Below are 22,040 nucleotides of genomic sequence, written 5' to 3' on the forward strand. Positions count from 1 at the left end.
CGTTAAAATACCCAAATCAAAGGGCGCACGGTGCCCCGGTGCCCTCCCCGTTCCGCCGCCTATGAACAGCGCGCGAAAACCAGAAGTGCCGTCAGAAAACATGTCTGCACAGCGGACAGCTCTCGACACCGCTGGCCGTTTTTGCAACCATCGCTCAGAATTTTCCACCAGCCAGTTGCCACCAGCCCAGAGAGAAGAGCTTCTATTCTCAGATCTACTGCCTTCTGCGGGCTTCAGAGAAGCCAATCGCCACGGGACTGTATGCACTTGCTTCCATAAACTGATAAAACGGACCGAGGTATATTTGATTCTGCTACCGTCACTGCGTCTCAAATATAGCTGGTAGTGACGCGGTAAGTTTCTGCTCTGAAACATATCCGCGTATCGCTGCGAGCCGCGCTCCCTTTGGGATTACGGAGTCGAAATTTAATAGTATCCTGGAACGATGCGACAGCGTGACGTGCGCACTGGCGGTCGCAGCCGCTGGCAAAAGGGGGGGCCAAAGTCACACTCGCGGGACATAACATTTATCCGTCACCGGAGGGGGGGGGGGGATGATCGGCTAATTTTTTACGCCCACGAGGCGCCGGAAAAGTTGGCATTACTTATGCTTCATCCACCTCATTCTTGCGTGAAATCTTTAAGCTCAATTTAAGGCAAAATCACCAGTTGCATTTCCCGTCCGACGGTGTTTCCACCGGTCGGGCCACTGCACCGTGGCGACGGATCGGTGTAGCATATACTGGAAGGTCGGGCACGCGGATTCATGACCTTACCACTATAAAACAATTCGGAAAAGTACAGATACCTCTTGCCTTGAACAAGCATGTGAAACCCAGAGAGCATTTTCAAACCATGACATTTACCCATATAGATGTGTAGCGGCGGGAGAAAGTTACACCGACCTCTGGAGACCACCGGCCCCAAAGGTTCCTGGTTTTCAAAATTGGCATCTGAGGGCCGCGCGCGACTAGTGCGGGGCTTCGCAACGGCTCTATTGGGGCTCGGCTCACTCAACCTGTCTTATAGTCCTACTGTTAAAAAGACTGGCCCTGAGCCCTAAAGGACTTCATCAGTCTCTGCCAGCCCCAGGACCCACACACCGGCTCATGGGGTCCCGACGTCGAAATATGAGGGAATCTGCGCGGGACCATCAGGACGTAAACTGTAAAGTAATCTCGATCAGGACCAACGTAAGGCTGTGCAGGAGTCTGTGTGAGCCCTGTGATCTTCAGAAGCCCACCCATGTATGTTTTCACTTAGAGGCCAGTTTAGGGCCCTCAGAGACCAGTACAGGGCCTGCAGAGTGCAAAGGCTGCAGTAGTTTGAGACCATCAGAGACCGAGTTGGGCTCTCAGAGGCTAATGCGGGTCCTTACTCATTACAGGCCAACATGGGGCCCTCAGAGGTCAGCGTGGGGCCCTAAGAGACCGGCACGAGCCGTCGTTGGACCCCAGAGGCCAGCAGAGGGCACTCAAAGGCCAAGATGGGCCCTCCTCAGAGGCCAATGCAGGCCCTTAGAGGCCGGCATCGGGTCTTCAGCAGCCAGTGCGGGGCCCTCATTGGCACCTAAATGTTCGTCTTGGGACACCAGAGACAGCAACAAGGCCATTAGAGACCGGTGTGAGACCCTCAGACGCCGGTTTGGGCCCCTGAGGCCGGTTAGGGGCCCTCATATGCCAGATGTGGGGCCTCAGAGGTCGATGTGGGCTCTTAGCTGTCAACGTGGGCGCTTGACCGCCACTGAAGTTCCATCAGAGGTCAGTGTAGGACGCTCAAAGACCGGTGTGGGAGCTATATTAATAGCTGGGCGTGTTTTTTTTTAGCCTCGTGACGATCGAATCAGGGCCAGGGCCCCATACACCTATGGGGCCCATCGGTTGCCTGAGGGGGGGGGGGGGGCAAATGATATGACGGCCCCCTTTATGTGCCTTGGGGGGCATGGCCCTGATGCCCCCCCCCCCCCCAGCGACCGCCACTGTGTACACATTACATACAGGCCTCTGAGATTACATACCAGCTCATGCAAACTCTATGCAGGTCCCGGAGGTCCCACGCTAATCCTTAAGAAACCAAGCCGGCATACGGCGTCACCACCGGGCTTCTGAGGTGCACAGCACCAACCCATGAGGTCTTATGTGTCGTAGAGCCACGCTCATTTGGCAGGGCCCACTTGCCACTGGCGAAGAGGGTCTCATGCAAGCCATTGCTGGGCCTACGAGAGCCTCAAGTAAACCCACGCTGATATTCCACATAAGATCCGGCCATACTCGTGAACCGGTGCCAGCGACGCTGACCGCCAATTGACAGAATGCGAAACTGAGCCCACTCATGAGTGAAATTTACGTTCTTTGATGGCGCAAGAGAGAAAATGAAACATACAAAAAACTTTTCTAGGACTTTTGTTCGATCTGAAAGGTGGGGCCAAAAGATAGTATGGCCCCACCTTTCAGCACCAAAGGGGGGGCCATGGCCCCCGTGCCCCCCCCCCTGGGACCGCCTATGGACGTGCGAGAGATCCATATGTAGGGTTTGAAAGGCGATGAGAGTCCTACAATACTCTTCGAGCGTCGAGCGAGCTGGGCTGACTTCAGTGACTGGTTTCCCCGGTACGATAAAATTAGCTGCCATGAAATAACAACAATAAAGGCAGTGATATCAACCGGGCGAATGATCTCCAGAATACCGAGTAACATTTGGAAAGTCAGAAAGGATGATGTGCTTTGTTCTATGACATTTCAACCTATCAACCGAAACCGAATACCATATCTTGCATATTGCAAATGCACAGGCTACCGCACTGCAGGACACATAGCTATTTATGTTCGCAGTTTGAAAAACATGAATCAGTTAGAAAATGAAGTTTTCGGCACTCGATTTATCATCAATATACAATAACTGCAAGGCCTTGTCAAAGAGTAGCGGAAAATATTGTTCCGAGTAATCAAAGATGGCATTAGATTAATGACTCGCTGTAGATTCACGTCTTTTTGAATGAGAGCACGGAGGTCACTTGACTAATATACCATAACCATGTCATGTAGTATTGAGCCCTTGTGAATGGTGCAATTTGCTGATTTGCAAGTGGCAGTCCTGTTTAGCTCTACTACAGACTGCGAGAGTAAAAACAGAAATCCTTATTCTTCACAATACTTTCTTGGATCTCGTCATTATAAATGAGATGCATCATGTAACCAAATTAGAGCCACCGTTAATGCCAGTTATTCACTATCTGTCACATTTCACTTCGTTAACCGAATCAGAACGGCCTGTTCCAACAGATAATGTCCGAAGTTCAGCGATGTATTTATAGTAATGAACACAGCTGTTAAAACAGCATCAAATGTACGATGAGTGTGATGAAATGAAGCGACATTACGATAATGACGAATATTTATCTGTACAACATTATCCCAATTTACAGTCAATATATGAAAAAGGGGATATTCGTACACTCTGACTTCAGAAATTAATTGGATGAGAGCCGTCCATGGAAAAACACAAACAAATTATGATAAGTTCAGGATAAGGCAGGCAAGAAGTGAGCACGACCTTTACTAAAGTTTAGCGCCAAAGGGGAGAGCAGCCACAAACAAAGGGAAGCCTTGGCGATGAAGACAAAACTGCAATTACATCTCGACAATACGACCAAAGTACACCATCTGCCTTTTAAAACACATACCATTCTTGGCTACCGCTCACGTTCGGCAATGCTTCACTGAGACACCGCGAACCTCGCAAAAACTGTTAGGCTTCCATTGCGTACCATCCACGCCAGCAACAGCTCACAGATTCAGAGTTTTCGGGTAGGTTATCAGGTGAACGCCTGAGCTCCATATCTGCCCCAAAAGGCAGCCGCTGCCCGTTCGTCGTGGCAAACAAGCGAGCACAACATCCTACCATCCTTCTCACGAACACAACCAACTGTTCTCAAGAACACACCACACCGTCCCTCTAACGAACACAGGAACACAGACCAGTCTACTGTTCCATCAGTCCACAGTCCACTGCCGTCCGGTTCACAAACCTGTCCCGCTGTCTGTCTCACGAAACACAACCCACTGTCCCTCTCACAAAACACGACTCATTGTCCCCCTCGCTCCCACGGCCCGCCGTGAGCGCGCCTCACGGCGACACCTCCTCGGTGGGCCCGTCGTAGTGGTCCATCTCCTCAACATCCACCTCCGACTCGCCGGCGTTCAGCATGTTCAGAGTGACGTCCGACTGGGCGGCCAGCTTGGCCTGCTCCTTCGCCGCCTGCTGCTGCTGCTGCTGCTGCTGGGCCTGCAGACCGGCCTCGTCAAACGCCTTCTTCTTCAGCGCGTTACGGATCTGGTTCCTGCGGGCAGGGGAACGGGTTCAGTTAGACACGAAAGCAGCGCAGCTGTTTCGGGAAGAAGCTATTATATTAAATAGCATTTGGCTCATCTGGAAAGTTATTATAGCTCACATGTGGGTTAAAAAGCCATCGTGACATAGGCCTCACTTAAGCGATGGCATTGAAGCAGTAAAAGGGAGAAAACTAAAGCTAAAAACAATACATTACCACACACGCTCTGGGTGGCATATGGCTGAACTAGGAAGGAAAAATATTCTTACTTGAACATAGTATACCCTGACTACACTGCGTTCTCACTACGTTACATTCTACGTTTGCCGACCGACGCAGCAACTCCCAGAAACTTATCAGCGCCGCTGGCACGCAGAACCCAGAAAAGTTCTGCCCTCCTCGCCGTTCTGCCGGCGGCTGACATTTCAAAGCAGCTTATCAATATCCGTATTGAGACCGTCAATAGAACCATCACCGCCGAATGTCTCCCGATTAAAGGCAAAGCGAGAGCGATCGGTTCGCGGGAGGCGGGTGCCGCGCCGCTACCGGGGCATACTGCCGTCTTTGAGGACTGCCGGGCAACGATCCCGGGAACCACGTGAAAGGCGAGCAGCCATTCAGTGGCCCGCAGTGTCGGCACTGCATGATTCCCGAACATGGTGCTGGTACAGTTTGCAACAGACTCAGGTATTGACCGCAATATTTGAGGAAGAGGACGTGCATTGTACAATACAAAGATGTTTCCAACAAAGTAAGACTTTTACATCTTATGCATTCGTTACTTACTGCTGAGAAACTACCTATCAGGTCAACTGATGAAACATCGATGGACGGGGTACTATTGCGACTCGTAACAGAATCCGAGAATGTGTATCAATGCAACGTCAATGCCATACACTTATTTCGAAGCATGCTTTCAGGCGTCTTGCATGGACAGCATCATGACAGACGTGGAATGCATTATGTTTGAGTTTACCGATGGTAGCATTGATAAAAATATATGCCGTTGCGTGATTATGTGTGAAATACCTGAAAAGTCTGTTAGATCTATCCTGACCAGTCATGAAGTTTCCTAATGGTAAGGAGATTCTTTTACAAATGTCCTGTGTCCGATGAGACCCCAGAGATCACTGACGTCTTCCAGATCGGCTACTCACACACTGCGCGACTTCATGGTGTCACTGATCTTCTGCAGGTCGGAGGCGAACCTACGCACGGCGCCGTGCAGCATCTCGATCTCCTCCTCTCGCCACTTTCCGCTGCCGGAACAAGAAGCGTCATTGTCAGTAGTGTCAGTCGTAGTGTCGTATAATGTCAGTCGGAACACGAGGGGAAGCATACCGAAACAGAGGAGCGCAGTGTCAGTCAAAGCACGAGGGGCAAGGAGAGAGGGGAACGGAGAAAGCACCGACACAGAGAGACGAAGTGTAGTCAGAACACGAGTGAAAGCACACCGACACAGCAGGACGTAAGGTCAGTCGAAACACGAGAGGAACGGTAAGTAGTAAATACATCGAAACAGATGCCACGCAAGGTCACACGAAACAAAATCGAAACAAAACCTGCCGAAAGTCTCGAAAACACGCACAGCTACCTGTCGGACTCGATTGGCTCAAGCACCAAGCACTGGTCCCCACAGACATAGGAGAGGACACTGGCCCAGTCAGCCAAAGGACAGCAGACTGGCCCAGTCAACCACATGTCACGACAGCAGTCATGGCGGTCACTGCGCCCGTTGGACAGTTATTGAATTGCTTAGACACAAGGCACAAGGCATAAAACCCACTTACTTGCTGGGTTGATGCGCAAAAACTGGGTTACGTCCGTTTCTGATACAACAGGTATGTCACGAAGAAGTCACAAATTGTGTTGTTACACTCCCTTTGTCTATATCAACGAAGTCACATTTTGACGACGCATGGTTTTTCCGCCCACTCGGGGACCGCTCGGGCGTTCCTCGGCGTTGTCCTGACACGCGCATCGGCCCGCTGTCTCGGTAATCATATCAATCAGCCCCGGCGGACAGTGTCTGACGAGCGGACAGCGGCGCACTACGCCCAGACGCTTCCCCGAACGGCCAGTGCTGGGAAAACTGGGCTGGAGCGCGCACTGGGCGACACCAGGGACGGCGAGCGGCGAGCTGAGAGTGAGCTCTGAACCGGGTAAACACAGCCCGATGGCCGCACACGCGGGACGCCGAGTGACCTAACCTCACCGCCCCCTCTGATATAAGCCCAATCAGCGACGCATTCAGAGATCATATCAGAGTACGCCACGGTCGGATTGCTTCTAGTGTAGCGTGTGTATTGACCACTACGGGCCCAGTGATGAAGTTATTTAACGTCATTGATCCTTTGCTTCTTAATGAATCAATTCTGCAAACAATGGCAATCAGAGGTACTCGCAAACTGCAGTAGAAGTACAGATAATGAGTGTCCTTACAGAAAGGACTGTCTCCCTGTCGTTCAGATACCATTGGACTATATTGACCGCCGGACTATCGACCATTGGATTTTGCTGACCCTGCAGCCCCACAATATCCGCCCCAAGCAGCGCCTTGAACTGGTACGGATTCGGCCGTTCACCCGCCACGTGACCACCTCCCCGGCTTCCGTTCTGGAGTGTTCGTACAAAACGAGCTTTTTTACAGCGCTCATCCTTTCGGCATCTCTAATTCTATGGGCACTTAGTGGGGGAGCCAAAAGGAACGGAGAGAAGAATCACCTGCATGCGTAAACGGAGATTATAATAAAAAATAAAGGTATCTAAACAAAACGACTGTTAATTAAAGCGACAGTTGGTCAAGTTCGGTGCGCCAGTGACACCGACCCGTGATGCCTGTGTGAATAGGGAGGTGATCGGAAACCGCATTCATGCAGAACGACGGTGAACCGTTCTCGAGTTATCCGCTTTTTGCTTCTTGTGGGTAGTCTGTTTCTGAATCAATATCAACCAGTTTCATATGCAGTTGTCTCTGCTGAAAAAAAAAAATGCTTCACAACTCGACTAAAGGAAGCAAGAAGTCACCAGGCAGACAAAAAAAGAAAGAAAAAAACACACACGAAACACTTGCCCTAATAAAAGCATTAATGAGCTCAATTACCTGTTAGGAGCCTGCTGCGACGCTTGCTGCAACTGGATTGTCAAATTGCCCAGCTTATTGAATGCTTTACCAGCATCACAAAATATCTCTCCAACCTGAAATGGAAGTAGACATCAATCGCATTGCAATGAGGATAAACTCGTTTTATATGTTATCACCACTCCATATCTTAGTTGTAAGTCTTAGAAATAAGAAACTATTATCCAATCTCTACCCTAATCCCTATTGTAGGGGAAGGTGGGGTAAGACGGACCAGCTAAGGTTTGAGGCCGCATATCTTGCTACACTGCTCTCGTGATTCATATTATCTATAGTCTTCGGAATGCTCAATCCTTCCTCTGTTGATATGTGTAAAGACTAAATTTCAAATTAAAGACATCTAGGTGGTGGATGCTCTTAAAGAGGGACATGTCAAAAACTCAGACAAGAAAAAACGTGGGGTAAGACGGACCACCCAGCAGTGCCTGCTATCCGTTCACGTATGTTACACTTCTGCTCTGTACTCTTGTAAGGAAAAGTAACCAGAATGGTAAAATAACAAAATGAGCCTTTATTCTTTACTCATGTGTGATGGAAGTGCAGCTAAAAGCTGGGAACATGTGTGTTGATTGTCGTTTGGCATGAATGCATGCTAACTGAGCACTTGCATGCATGGCTCACATGCAACAAAGACTCCTTCTTGAAAAAATTAGCTTACTTAAACTTGTGTCAATGTTTTGGAAAAGAACTTTCCATATGCAGGGTACAATGGACCATCGCAGGGTAAGATGGACCACAGTGGTCCGTCTTGCCCCAAATCCAAATTCTGTCATTATCATGACGTATATGTCAAATAGCCCAACATTGCAAAACCTTGCCTTTCCTAAAGTGTGACTATAACTAAGTTTATAACTTTGTTCTTCACAGTTAAGTGCAAAATAGAAACTAATCATGCAAGAAAGGCGCCGTAATTGAATCACCCGTAGACCTCTTATATTAGATCGGTTTGACGAAAAACAACATTTTTCTCAATAACTTAAAAGCTATGCATCCTAGCAGTATGAGCTCAAGGTGGCCATTATTACGAAGGAAAACAAACATAGTGAGTGCATAAAGCAGTAGATACCAGCAGCGGTTCAGCCGGGAGGGCTGGTGGTCCGTCTTGCCCCGCTGGGCCGTCTTACCCCACCTTCCCCTATCCCATCCTAGGTACTGTTACAATTGTTCTCAAGTGGCATTAAGATGCAATCATATTCATCCCAGCTCTTGACTCATAACAAATGAGGCTGCCTACACGAAACATAAAAGTGTTTGCCGATGCCAAAACCTGCCATTGACAGTGACATTGGATTAACACTCTTTGAATGAGCTTCGAGGCACCAACAGGCAATCTGATCTCTAAATACACCATCAATCACAAAATTGCATGCTTGACAATAAGTGGAGGATGACAGCTAGTAACCAGTGATTAAAAACAAAAGCAATGAATAATTGTTAGTTCTGACGGCTAGTTTTCACAAATGAAAGCAACAATTGACTGACATTTGCATGCACTAACCTTGCTTGCAGAACTCATGTTTTCTTTCTTATTTGAGTTGGACAAAGAATCTGAAACATGAAAATGAATAGTGTCACATTACACATATCTCTCTCTCAACAAAGTCACATCTCTCTGTCAACATAGTTTCACACCTCTCTATCAACAAAACAACACAACTATCTCCATACACTTAAAATAAAATGAGACTTGCTGATACCTACTGATTGCTTTATTGTTTCCTTTTCCAATTTTTAACCCTGCCAATTTAATACATTCATTATTAATATTCTCTCATATGATCTTCAGAAACACATATCATAAGCAACAAGTTTCTCCATGATTTAATATAGCATGTGCCCTTTTGACCTTTCTATCATCATACAAACATCAAAATAGCAAAATTGCAGCAAACTTATTATGCTTCATTTGATTGTCTGCAAGCTGGGACTGTGAACATTGCCCTATGTACTCAGCATTACATTCCCTAGATAAACATTTTTTGGCATAATTATATACAGCCAATGAGTACAAGCTGTGTTGCATGATAACTTTCTGAGACAAACTATGGATCTGTATAAGGAGCTGTCACATTGTGCACAACAGGATCTCAGTGATCTTTTTGAATGAGTGCACTATCCACAGTAGGTACTATACCATGGTCCTTACCTTACCTTACCTTACCAATACAGAATTTTGAGGCCTATAAGGCCTGTAGGGATCTGATCTCATCGAGCTCCTTACTAGAGACAGTCATGAATCTTGGGCTGGGATGTCAAAGGATGCATCACCCCAGTGAGAGTCGAGACGGGCTTTGAAGATATTGACAGACGTAGAGAGGACCACAGAGGCAGGAAGCGCATTCCAGTCGTTGATGGCGCGGACCGATAGAGTGTGTCTCCTGGGTCTTGAAGCAGCTTGAGGCTTCAGCAGCTTCAGCGCATGTCCTCTGGTGACAGATGAGACTGCCTGCTCGAAAAACTGGTCCGGCCGAACGTTGACTCCACCCGTCAAAATCTGGAAGATGGCGATTACGTCTCCTCTCCGTCTTCGGTGATATAGTGATGGGAGCTTGAGTCGCCGGAGGCGTTCCTGATAGGGCAAGTGTCTTAGCTCACGGACCAGTTTGGTTGCTCTCCGCTGCACTCGTTCAATCAGCCTCTGATCAGCTCGGTTGAAGGGCCCCCAGATGAGGTTCCCATATTCTAGATGGGGTCGTACCAGCGTTTTGAAGAGAATCGGCAGGGTAGTCGCATCAATGCAAATGAACGATCTTTTTATCAGTGCGAGCATTTGGTTGCCCTTTGCAGCTGCAGACGCGGCCTGCTTACGAAACTTCAGGTCAGAATCCAGCTGAACCCCCAGGTCCTTCTCTACTTCAACCGTATTCAGCTGGAGACCGTTCATGGTGTATGAGTGCCCAGGATTCCTAGGGCCGAGATGAAGGACCTTGCACTTTGATTCATTGAACGGCAGTTGCCACTTCTCCGACCACTTGGCCACTTCTTCAATGTCTCGCTGGATTGAGCTTGTTCCAGTGGACGATGGTGTTCCGAAGATTTTGGTATCATCTGCAAAGACCTTGATGGAGCTCTGCACGGATTCGGGTAAGTCATTGATAAATATGATGAACAGCATTGGCCCGAGGACTGACCCTTGAGGAACCCCACTGGTCACAGGCACCCAAGGCGAGCAGTGTCCTCTGATCACCACCTGTTGACGCCGGTCCGATAGGAAGGAGGCAATCCAGCCCTTTAACCTTCCTGTGATACCGTATCCCTCGAGTTTATTCAGGAGTCTCAGGTGTGGCACAGAGTCAAAAGCCTTTCTGAAGTCGAGATACACCGCATCAACTGGTTCGCCATTTTCTATGCACTTGGTCCACTCATCCAGCACTTCAAGAAGCTGGGTCATGCAGGATCGCTGTGGTCTGAAGCCGTGCTGGTGGTTCGATAGGAGGTTGGCTTCTTCCAGGTGAGTCATGAGATGATCTCGGATCAGGGATTCAAGTACCTTGCAAGGAATTGCAGTCAAGCTCACTGGGCGATAATTGCCTGGGTCCAGCCTGTCCCCCTTCTTCAGAATAGGTACTACGGTGCCAAGCTTCCAGTCGTCTGGAAGACAGCCAGACTGAATGGACTTGTTGTAGATGATGGATAGTGGGACCGCCAGCTGAGCAGCCGCCTCGATCAAGACCCTAGGGTGGATTCTGTCTGGCCCTGGGGAGCTAGAGCTCTTGAGTCGCATCAACTTGTGTTTAACCATGTCGGCCGTGACCTTCATGTCGCGAAGGTTCAGTGACTGGCCAGGTGGAGCAAGAGATGGTATAACAGAGGCATCCTCGTTGGTAAATACCGAAGAAAAGTACTTGTTCAGGATGCTAGCCTTTGTGACGTCATCTCTGATTACCAATCCGTTCTCATCTCTCAAGGCGTCAATGCCAACCTTGGTTTTGAGTCTCGAGTTGGAGTATTTCCAGAAGGCCTTTGGGTTGTCCTTTAGCTCTTTTGACAGTCTGAACTCAAAGGTACGTCTCAGCTCTCTGGTAAGCTTTCTCAGTCTGTTCCTGCATCGGCAGTACCTGGCGTAGTCCACAGGGTCCCTGGTGTGAGCATACATATTCCAAAGCAGGCTTTTCTCACGCCTGAGCCTCTGCGCTCGGTTATCAATGTACAGGTTCTTGTTAGGTCTGTGGTGCGTCACCGGCACTGTGCGAGCAACTGCCTCTCTGAGGGAGCTCACAAAATAGTGGTAGGCGCGATGCACGTTGCTATCATGCATCACAGTCCAGTCCACTTCTTGGAGCACACTCCTCAGTAGATTGTAGTTGGCTCTGTTGTAGTTCAGATGGGGACCGATTGGGATCCCTTTCCTAGTGTAACATTTCAGACTGAACTCCAGAATGACATGGTCACTGAGGCCAAGACCTGGTGAGTGCTGCAAGTCCTGTACCATCCCTTCCTCGTTGGTGAAGATGAGGTCAAGCATACTTGGGATTTGACCTAAGCGATACCTTGTTGGTGCAGTGACATGCTGGGTAAGAAAATGGTCTTGCACACATGAGAGTAGTGCGTGAGAATGATGTCCAGGGGGCTCGTCTGAGAAATAGGACGCCCAGTCAATCTGTGGAACGTTGAAGTCTCCGACTACCAGAATGTGAGGACTCAAATTACCAGCCAGTGACAGACTTCTATCCAGCTCAGTTATGCCCAGATGTCTGTCTCCGGACGGACTCAGGTAAATACACCCAATCAAGAATTTGTCCCCATTGCGAAGGTCGATCATAATCCATATCTGCTCCATGGATGTGGGTGGGTTCGTTTGAAGAGTTACTTCATGAGATGGCAGGTGCTCCTTTACATATATGCACACACCTCGTTGTCCACTCGCCCCGAGATTGGGTCTTGACAGGTCCACATTTACATAAATGTTGTACTTGGGGAGGGCCAGTAGAGCAGGGTGAATAGGAAGAATCTGGGCCTTAGGAACAACTTCTGTGATGAGAATGACATCAGGCTCATTCTGTGCAATTACCATAGACAGGTCGTCCCTCTTGTTGATTAACTGATCGGCATTTGTATAAATGACTTTGATTTGCTTTGCTTGATCACTAATACCCGACCCATATAGTCAATTTTGGTTGCTGTCAGCATGTGGCCGTGCTGACTCTGTTCGGTTAGGCTGGGCGTTCGCAGGTCTGTCAGCCTGTTTCAAAGTGCTTGAGCTGGGGTTGGGGTTGGGTGCTGGGTGAGTCGAAGAGTTTGGGTGAGAATGAGTAGCCTCATTGTTGTTCATCCTCACTATCTTCCCCTTCCTGATACTCAGGTGCTCCTCCCCTGCCAGCTTACGAGCAGCCAACTCCTCCCTGAGCCGTTTTCCTTCTTCCCTGTCTTTCTTTGAGAGATCAGGGGTGACATAGTCCTTAACATGCAAACATAAATACAAGTGACTACAACACACTGCCTATTAACTAGTTACTATAAGCACATCTAATGTGCTAATGTTGTATTTTGTTAGCATATAAAGAGTTCAAGCAAGATTTAGGCCTTACACAAGGCTAGGATGGTGAAATGATGCTAGAATTGCTGCAGTGTGATTTTTAAAAGCCTGTCTCATATGGTCTCATCACTTGAAGTGCTAAAATGAAAAGTGCAAGTGAAGCCTCAACAGCTTTAACAGTGGTGCCAAAAATATTATCTTATCCTAGATTCTAGTTTTTTACTTTCTATTAAAGGTAGACTGCCACCTTTTTTCCACAAAACGGTTTTCACTAGAGCTGAGCCACCTATGTCCCAGACTGAAGTCGGTTTTCCGAAATTCGAACCCGTTTGCGAGAAATCGGAGACCAAAGTTCAGTTTGATGCCATTTTTTTAGTCCAAGAAAACCGACATCTCTACTGTTTATCGATAACTTTGAAACATGAATTTTCTTATCTTTTGGTAAATATATGTCAAAAATTTGATTGTTTCGAGATCAGAGAAGAATTTTGGAGTGTCAAAATAAAAGTTAAACTTATATATTCAGTAGTTCATTTTTTCCAAAAAAGTGTGGGAAATGGGGTTTAACATGGGCCAGACCCATTCCAAATGAGCCATGATTTTTTTTAATGTTTTACGAACTTAAATGCAAAATAAATTAAACATGGACAATTTCTCATGAAATCATATATTAGTAAATCATAAAATACCTTACTTTTTCAAATAAAATGTAATAATCTTATGACCTTGAAGTCTAGTGATGTGTAAACATTGTCGCTAGACATTAACCGATTGATAATTGTATGATAATCGACAATTTTTTTCGCGATTCACGTGATGATACTTTGTCAGGTGAATTCTAAAATTTTGTTTTGTCCAGGGAATAAATCATAGGCCGATCTGAGAAAACTTTTTGAAGGTGGCAGTCTTCCTTTAAAGCCTAGGCTATTGATCATCTCATGCATATTATTCGTCTTGTACTCCTAAGTGCACTCCAAATGATCTGACAGGCTAAAAAATCTGACTAAGAGCTAGGAACTTAGCCATTTTCATAGAACAACATACTTAAGTCTAACAATGAAGGAATATTTCCAAATAACAACAGAACTGTAAGCAGGCATATTTGAATAGTGTTCCCATTTGTGTTATCATAAATCTATCATTTTTTGCTACTTTCTTTAATAATAATAGTCAAAAATAGGGAGCAGACATCATGAAGCAAATGTGAAATTGCTAACTTATTTAAGAAGGTAGGTAAGAATTGAATAATATTTTCAATTCATTTACACAAAAAGGTAGTAGGTAGTAAAACTGGCATCATGCTTGTTTTTTGCAATCAAGGAGAGGCACTATAGCCTATAAGTTATGTTGTAGAATGTAGATTGTAGGTTTCAGGTGATAGGTTACCAGGGTGTAGGTTGTAGGTAAGGTGAGGCCAGAGCCCTGTTCGCTCGCTGTTTTTATATCAGCGTGCTGTCGGTTTTCCCCATATAAGGAAGTTACTACTGGCACGGCTTGGCCTCTCATTGGTCTAACAAATAGACCACTTGAATTCGACCAATGAGGAGCCAAGAAGTAGCAGCATGGTCGCAGCTTTCTGATAAATAAACGGGGTACTGCGAAGTCGAACAGAGCTCAGGTTTGGTTAGTTTGGTTGGTTTAATTGGAAAGCATCTCTGGATATAGCCGAACGCCTACCCTTGATTGCAAAAAGTGTGCCTGCCCTTGGTTGCGAAAAAAACAAGTGTGACGTGACGCCTGCTTTACGACCACACAAAAAAACATTGCAGTTGGGCAAACTAGGCGGCGGGAATCAAAATATGGAGGCATCAAAATATTGATTCTAGTGGGCGGAGCTTTGACCATATATGGGCATACGTGCAGACCATCACAGAAACGTCAATTCTTCAGCAACCGGCTATAATTTCAAGATAGTTTCTTCACAAAATGAAGAACAACGTTGAAGCTACCCGCCAGGCACGAAACAATAGCCCTAACCTCTTTGGTTAGTTTAGGAAAGCGTCTTGAAAATAATCAAGATATTGATTCATCACGGCGGCTAATCTCGGCGAGAATCAATATTTTGATTCCGCAAACAGCTGGCTAATCATTATTTTGATTCTGAAATCAGCTGGTTTATCAATATATTGATTCTGCGAACTGACTTTCTGCAGACGTACTTCACTCTTCAAATTGATTTATGGAATGTTTCTTGTGTGCAAATAATGCAAATTCAATAAATTCATGAAGATATTATCAGCACAGGATCGTGTAATTTTTTTCTAGACCTTATTCCCACGGTAGACCAGGGATTTTCAGCACTCACCCTTGCCCTGGCTCCCTGCTCAAAGCTGCAAGCCTTCGAGGGAATGCGTGAAGGGAGCCGTGCTGACCTTTGTACAGGGGTTGTACTGAGTCGGAGCCGGAACCGAAGCCCGACCATTTTACTCGGAGCCGGAGCCGGAGCTGGAGCCGATTTTTCCCTCCGGAGCCGAAGCCGTCTGACATTTTCACGGCTCCACATCCCTGCTTTGTAGCATTGATTTTGAGTAAAAAAAGTTAACTTATCGTCTTTCACGTGTTCATGAATGTGTTTCTACGCATCTGTATCCCGTCCCATTTCTGTGGAGTACAGTAAGAGATATTTCGCCGAACAATATACTCAAGCCCGTTGCACAAATTGCACAATTTGAATGAAAATATACACGGATGTATTTGCAGTCGCAAATAATACGATGATATTCATAACACATTTCACAACGATCCCTACAATTGCCACACATTTGCAATCACAAAGCCCTGTCGTTGATGCTCACATCCCATGCAAAGCAATTCTCACTTTTAGGACACGTCTCTTATTCAATATGGCTACGTATTTGCAAAACATGCAGTTAATAATATTTGAAACTGAGACCTAACCAAAAAGACGTACCGTGGACAGGTAAGAAAAAACAAATAAACGTCTGGAGAATGACCTCAACGTCTCGATGTTGCCTAATTACAAAGAGCAATTTTCGGTTTCGAATCAAATACATGAAATAAATATAAACAAAATTTGTACAGATACACTCAATATAGGATTTATGATTAGCACGGCTACCTAAAACATCAATCCTGTCAGGTTGAGCCACTTATGTCCACACCCAAAGCAGGTCGCTTTGGAACACCACAAGATCCCATATTACCGCCGAAAACGGTCACCAATTGGTCTACTGATGAGCATCTTCAGAACATTCTCGACCGAAAAGCTATCAGTCCTGTCTGTGTTTTGGTTCGCTTCATTTGGGCTATGCGCACGTTTTTCTGCTCCGGTTCTAGGGACGAGATGGCAGTCATCACGCGCTGCACCAGCTCGTTCTTTGACAGGTTGGTGACGCTGTCGTCATCCGGCAGGATAAACACGTGGCGCATTTCACCCTCGGCCCCGCCAGCCACATACACACTTCCTTACGTCATCTTGTTTCTCGTCACGAGATCAAAGTTCAAAAGGTCGTGATGTAGGTAGTCTCCGCCCAGCCCGAGTCAGGTACTCCACCGGTTGGTCGGGTGCGGCCAGGTCCGCGCAACGCCGCCCTACTTCGGTCGACGCTCTGGTTGACAGGGGTGGCGTTGTCATACAGTTGCCTGTCGACTGAACAGCGATTCAAGATGCCATCCTTGACCCTCTGAAGCCGATCCCCGCAACGACCAGTGTTTGATCCTTGGTTGACCTGCAGCAAACAACAGAACACAATAATTAGGACATTTGTGGACAATAAATTAGGAAACTATATGTGTTATTATTCTACTTGTTCAGCAACTATTAATTTTAGAATATATTCAATAAAAAACTAAATACTTAATGTCACTTAAATTTCCACTGAACGCCACCAGGTGCGCCAATAACTGTCATCTCATGCAGTTATATAAATTCTGCCAAAAAAGTAGATCTGAGGCCAGTTGTACACTCGGGGGCAGATTGATGTTCCACCACTCCCTACCCATCGGGCTCCCATGGCTCAGCACTGGCTGCTGCCAGTGTTGCCTGCCCTCAGCATTGCTCAGCACTGCCTGCCAGTGCCAGTGCTGCCAGTGCTGCCACTGGCAGCAGCCAGTGCTGAGCCATGGGAGCCCGATGGGTAAGGAGTGGTGGAACATCAATCTGCCCCCGAGTGTACCAACAGAAAAATAGGTGGCTGCTGGAATTTTTTGTCTTAAAGTTACTTCACATACAGAGCATGAACGGTACAGCCCTATCCGTTTACAATTTACATGCCCATCGTGTTAACGCTCCATATGTGAAGCAGTCTTTAGGCAAAAAATTCCAGCAGGCAGCTATTTGTGTTGATAAAACTGGCCTCTAAAATTAACTTTGGCATGGACAATCCTGAACACTAACTATCCAGCATTCCCTGGACTGACGTACATTAGACGCATAATTAAAATTTTCTGGAAGATCACGCATAACGTAAATATGGCTTACACCATTCAGCATCTTGCTTTTGTTACACTTAAAATAAACATCATTAAATATGTAGCAAAAATGGGCGAAGCAATTACAAGCCAAGCTTACATACCTACTATTTAGATAAGGCAAACACGAACATGCACTACGACCTTTCAATCTTAACTCGGAACAAGTCAATAACCTAGTTGCTCTTAAAAAAATGAAATTTAAATGCTACAAATTAAAGCTGTAGCAACAATTGGGTGAGTGAGACACAAGCAGAGGCTAAAACATCCAAATAATGTAAAATATGTGTAAAATACTGGACATGCACTGCACCAATTTCATGAGTCCACCAAACAATTCTATCATGTGAGACAAAACATTAGGCTTCTTGTAACTAATTTATACCGTAACTTTTAAAGGACATCATATTTCACTGAAATACTACACCTAAGACATCATTTTCAAAAAAATATAGCTTAAAAAGACAATAGAAGAAGGAGAAGGCGCCCCGCGCCGCTGACGTCGCTACCGCGCCATGTTCCTAAAACAATCTCTTAAAATGAGTTTTCGGTAAGAAACGTTAAGATCACATGCCTGAAATTGAAAAACACACTTCAAAGTATCTTAAAATATGAGCCATTGTTACTTACACTTCAGAAAAGGTCGCTTAAACAAAATAAAACCGGGAGCACTACGCTGCATCCGAACACCCACGACGCCGGCGCGAAATGGCGGGAACCGGAAATCGTGGCTAGATACAAAGAAAAAGAATATTTCTTATAAATGTATTATACAACTAAATAACGCATTTTTTATTTTCTTTTAGACAAAATTATGAAAAAAATACAAAGGCTCGTCGCTAATGATAAACAGAGCAAGTTTTAACAGCACATTTTTGTTGAATTATGGCGGCGAAATCTTTATGCCATTCGTAAAGGTACGCGCGACAAACGGCTGATAGCCATGCAGCGAAAAATTGAAGCGGGGAAGTTTTTTGTATTGACTTGTCAAACAATCTCGCCGTCATGGGGGTTATTTCCGCCGTAACGGGTCGTCTGAAGGTGGGAATGTCCCAAATTGAATCAAAATATTGATTCTATGCCCATATATGGTCAAAGCTCCGCCCACTAGAATCAATATTTTGATGCCTCCATATTTTGATTCCCGCCGCCTAGTTTGCCCAACTGATTGGAAATCAAAGTTCTACTAAGCCAGAGCTGAATGACTCTAATAAATTTATATGAAAAATGGACTGATGGCCAGTGAGCATTGTCACTTGATAAAATTCCATTAGGGAATCCTAGCAGTTAAATGATTGATGGGAAATGCTGCAAAAACCCTAAATGAATTGTAATTGTTATGGTTTCTGGCTATTCTTACTGGAATAATAGCGAGTTGTTTTATGTTCTGGGCCGAAATTCTCTATTACTGGCTCACTAGACACTATAAGTTCCCTTAGGGTTGTAGCATTGCAGTTAAAATACTCAGAATACTCAATAAAATATATAAAAAATACCTCCTAACGTCCCCCTGCAGCGTAATCGATTTCAAAACAAGCTAAAAGTTCTGTTCGAGAACAGGGGCTTGACAGCTGTTCGCGCATTACCTTAGATGACGTCATGAGTAAATATAAGTGGCATCGGCGATATCCTGCGAGCAAACATGTATTCACGCACTGTTTGAGATTAAGCTCAGGTACTTAAGGACGTATAAAATATTGAAATATACTGTTTTATTAAATCATCCCGTAAAACCAAGGCTATATAAACCAGGTAGAACGCTCCGGGAAAAAAGTTGGAAACAATAAATTAGTTGCAGCATTCCCTGATGACGCGAATGTGGGTCAGCGGCCGGCGGCCGGCGGCCGCTAACACTGTATGAGGATGAGTGCACGGAACTTTTGCTTGTTGGAGATTGCGCTAGGCAGTTAAATGTTAATGTTAGGATATGTTTCGAAAGTAAATTGAACGACGCTTCGAACGCCGTCAATGAATTTGCGATGCGACGCGTATTTGTTTAGTTAGAGCCGGCGAACTTTTACCTTCCGACCGCGCGGGGGCGATATGGTGCCACACTGACGGTTTTTAAGATAGCTCAAAATTCTTTTAAGCTAAAGAGCTGAAATTTGACTCGTCCAATTTTTTGATCAAGCTGGATCTTCTGGTACAGGTCGCATATTTAAGGTACGTCAGGTTGTTGACCTATGTTGTCGCTCGTGAGCCTTTGCACAGTCCAAAGACAATGCAATTTCTGAACACTCAGTGCCAAGAAATCCTTCACACAAAGATGACACTTGGCAGAAAGAAGAGCTGTCGGTTTCTTATCGTTCGTATGTGTCGTGTTTTCACAAGAGTTTAGTAAGGTCAGGTCCGTCACGTGACCTCCCCTCATAACTCAATAGGTTTACTTTCATAGAAGCGTTTATCAATCGCCGGAAATCTTAGCCAATCCCACTGGACACTGGATCCATACCCACATGGGGCCCTCCTGCTGACTGGCCACTCCCTCTGAAATTCACAATAACATTGGGCTGCGGCCACGGTTATGTATTAATGCTTTTCACTGACAGAAATACAACAACTTCAGCCACCACAGTGCACGCCGCCACAACAGTCCGACCCACGTCCCTGATATCGACTAGCACCCGGCCGGATGCACATACGCGGAGCCAATCAGTCCGAATATGTGACCTGAAGCTTACAATTGCTGTGTCGCATGGCGCATGGCACAGGACGATTCCTAGTAGCTGTCGGCTGAAGTGGAGAAACAGCACGTTGCGACACACCGCGCCGGCGACAGAGCTCAGCAGGGCTGGTTTGAGGCTAAAGCCGGAGGTAAGGGCGGACACAGGCACATACATTGCAGGACAAATAACAGGATGTCAGTTAGGGATATAATTCAAGACGAATGACTCAAGACGGACTGAAATAATGCACATTCTCCTCACTTAGATACCAACTTCAAACTTGACATTTATAGCACCACGGAAACAATTGGCACACAGGAAAGAAACAAAAGATGAGGTGTTTTTAACTCAAGGAGGTAAAAAGAGGTTGCATATGATGGAACAGCCCGAAGGCAGACAAGCACATATTTTTGGTAATAGCTTTCAGTGCAGACAAGTACATATTTTTGGTAATAGCTATCAGCTGTCCTACTTCTCTTCTCCCTTCACCAACTGCTGGACACATTTGAAGCATCATATTTGCACCAATGTCCATAACAAAAGCTTGCAAGTAGTTTTATGAAGCCAAGGGAAATATGCCTACATCATGCATGTAAGCTCAAAATGCATTACAAAGGAAGGTTATCTAAAGAGAATAGTGGGCAAAAGCATTTCATAGTTAATTATTCAAAACTGCACACAGGGCAAACATATTACATAAAAAGCAGCAAGTGTAGTGTTCTGTTATGCTTAAAAATAGTCCAAAACAAAATACAATCTTTTCTTGTTTGAATTGGTTGTTCTTCTATGCCACTTCATCTATATCTTGATTACAGATGGGCTGTTACTGTAGGCTGATGAAGTGACACTTAATTGCCTTTGTGCGAGTTTTAGTTGCAGCCTCCTAGGTACTGCACTGGAAAGCAGATTGAATTGAATGCCTCTGAAAGATAGGAATATAGGCAAAGTTAGCTGTAGTAGTGTCAGTGATAATAGACATGACATTTTTGTCTTTTGACATACATTTGTTGAAGTACAAAAAGGTACAAAATAAATTGGTTTGTTTCAAGACACGCACACTGCACAAAGCCGCACAGACATTACACAAGCATATGAAATTGGTACACATAAAACTTGATGATTAAAAAGGTCAAAACTAGCAACAATAATTAATTGAAGTAAAAGTTACAATCACAATCATTTGATTTAAAGTGACTTGACAAAGTCACAAGACGCAACGCTCCTATTCACTTATGCTTTCATTATCCTCCACATATCAACCAGCTTGATACCAGGCTGTGCAATAGTGGGTACATAACCCCATGTTTCCATTTTATTAGAGCAAGTGGGGTTACAACAACAATGCTAATGTCAAACCCACATCTGCAACCTGTACTGAAGTTTCAATCACCTTACAAGAACACCTTCTGGCAGTTTGATGGGCAGAATGGTCATAACTACTTTCTCCTCATATTCAACACAAATTATCTCTTATACAGATACAGTTTAGACTTGGTTATGGCAAGCATTTTCGAGAAAAGATATGATAAAAGTCCAAGACAAAGGTCGAGAGAAACAACACCAACATAAAACACCGACTATGTAGCACTAATACTATCAAATTCATAAAAATATATACATGAGTCGATCAGAAATTCACTGTAGATTTCGAAAATGGTGTCAAATGCCACTCAAATACCCCCATTCGCATGTACGAAGCAATATAACACTGACCTTCAGTTCCGCGTGCCATTCTCCATAGGCCACTGTGTATTAAATAACGCGTTCACTGATCGCAAAAAAATGAGACCCACATATGACGCGTTTGCTACCAGCCAATCAGCGCTCGACATGCCGAGCGCTGATTGGTGGAGAGGGCCGTCGTCAGCAGTCCATTACATGTTGTTTTCCTTGAACATATACGTGAGCAGCTGATGCTGCTCACGGGTTGTTTCCATTTTTCGTAATGCTGAAGGCACGGGAGCGAACCCCCCTGCGTAAAACTACGCTTGGCTG

At 45.6% G+C, this 22,040-nt stretch overlaps 1 protein-coding gene and 1 long non-coding RNA gene across 2 annotated transcripts; both read right to left on the reverse strand.

The window, feature by feature from the left end:
• Window positions 1–3,289: 3,289 nt before the first annotated feature.
• Window positions 3,290–21,775, reverse strand: LOC122390442 (chromatin complexes subunit BAP18-like). Its single transcript, XM_043383397.1, has 5 exons — window positions 21,759–21,775; window positions 8,971–9,020; window positions 7,434–7,528; window positions 5,488–5,589; window positions 3,290–4,339 (listed from the first exon to the last, which is right to left on the reverse strand). Exons 2-5 carry the CDS (start codon window positions 8,986–8,988, stop codon window positions 4,126–4,128), a joined length of 429 nt encoding a protein of 142 aa, XP_043239332.1. The 5' UTR covers window positions 8,989–9,020; window positions 21,759–21,775; the 3' UTR covers window positions 3,290–4,125.
• On the reverse strand, window positions 15,857–18,188 carry LOC122390443. Its single transcript, XR_006258146.1, has 2 exons — window positions 18,010–18,188; window positions 15,857–16,637 (listed from the first exon to the last, which is right to left on the reverse strand). It is a non-coding gene; the product is annotated as an uncharacterized LOC122390443 (long non-coding RNA).
• Window positions 21,776–22,040: the final 265 nt, after the last annotated feature.

The sequence above is a fragment of the Amphibalanus amphitrite genome, unplaced genomic scaffold, assembly GCF_019059575.1.
Source record: "Amphibalanus amphitrite isolate SeventyFive unplaced genomic scaffold, NRLGWU_Aamphi_draft 000396F_arrow, whole genome shotgun sequence".
In the NCBI taxonomy this organism is placed as follows: Eukaryota; Metazoa; Arthropoda; class Thecostraca; order Balanomorpha; family Balanidae; genus Amphibalanus; species Amphibalanus amphitrite.